General features: G+C 54.7%; 1 protein-coding gene across 3 annotated transcripts in view; it reads right to left on the reverse strand.

The window, feature by feature from the left end:
• The window catches only part of syt10 (synaptotagmin X), a 72828-nt gene extending 72127 nt beyond the window's left edge, over positions 1-701 (reverse strand). For 2 of the 3 annotated variants that reach the window (XR_006314555.1, XM_043709803.1), the window contains exon 1: positions 52-701. Coding sequence is in view for 2 of the 3 variants with exons in the window: in XM_043709803.1 (XP_043565738.1) it covers positions 52-199 (148 nt within the window). In the remaining variant the exon portion in view is untranslated. The remainder of the gene's footprint in view (positions 1-51) is intronic. The other variant, XM_043709805.1, reaches the window with a different exon arrangement.
• Between the last annotated feature and the right edge of the window lie 262 nt (positions 702-963).

Below are 963 nucleotides of genomic sequence, written 5' to 3' on the forward strand. Positions count from 1 at the left end.
CCCCCTCTCCCCCTCTCTCCCCTATCCCTCTCCCCCCCTCACTCCGGTTACCTGCTCCGCTGATTCCGCTCTTCCTGCGCTCTCCGCTGAAGATAAATTCGTAACATTTCTTCTGCTCCACCAGCCCCCTGAAGCAGAGCTCGGTCACGATGTGGAGAGCTTTCTCGCACAGGCTGATGCCGTCCTGTTGGCCGCTCATCTCTGCTGAGCCATTCTCGGGGTGCGGGGCTGGAGCGGGCTCGGTTCTCCCCCCCTGCTCGCCGCCCTCCCTGCGCCCAGGAGCCGGGGCGCTCTGCGCTCTCAGGCCGCTGCACAGTGAGGGAGAAGCGGCAGCTGGGCGCTGGGGGCGGCGCTGCTCTGTACGGCTGGGATCCCTCTGTCACTCACTCAGACTCGCCGCCTGTCCAACAGGTAGCAGGACGAGGCGAGCTAACAGTCCCCAGCTATCAGACTGCAGTAGGCATCACACCACAGCAGGAGCTGGAATCAGGCGACAAGTTTCCAATTCCCAGTCACGCTGATCCCCTCACCTAAATTATTCAAGTTTCCAAATTATAGCTGCTCCTTTCCAGCCTCTCCTTTCCCTTCACGCTATTTTGGCTCCGCAAGCATTCCTCCTCAGAACTCAAACCCCGTTCCAGCATCCTGTATCCTCCTTCATCTGTAATTCTGTCATCTGAAGCTGGAACGTGCATTTGTGTAACGCCTTTCCCGTCCACATGGCGCCCCAAAGGCGTCACACAAATGAAAACCTCGTCATTAAGTGGGACTGTGGGAAACGTGGCGGTCAAATTAAGCAGTAACAAACTGCCGAGTTTGAGCAGAGTCTATTGATAACTATTGATTACACATAGAGGAGATCACCCTTGTTACGCTTACAGATATTGTCCATTGGTATTTTTTAATGTCTAATTAAGAGGGCAGAGGGACTTTAGTTAAACATGCCAACTGAAAGACAGTACT

The sequence above is a fragment of the Chiloscyllium plagiosum genome, chromosome 19 (genome assembly GCF_004010195.1).
Source record: "Chiloscyllium plagiosum isolate BGI_BamShark_2017 chromosome 19, ASM401019v2, whole genome shotgun sequence".
Lineage (NCBI taxonomy): Eukaryota > Metazoa > Chordata > Chondrichthyes > Orectolobiformes > Hemiscylliidae > Chiloscyllium > Chiloscyllium plagiosum.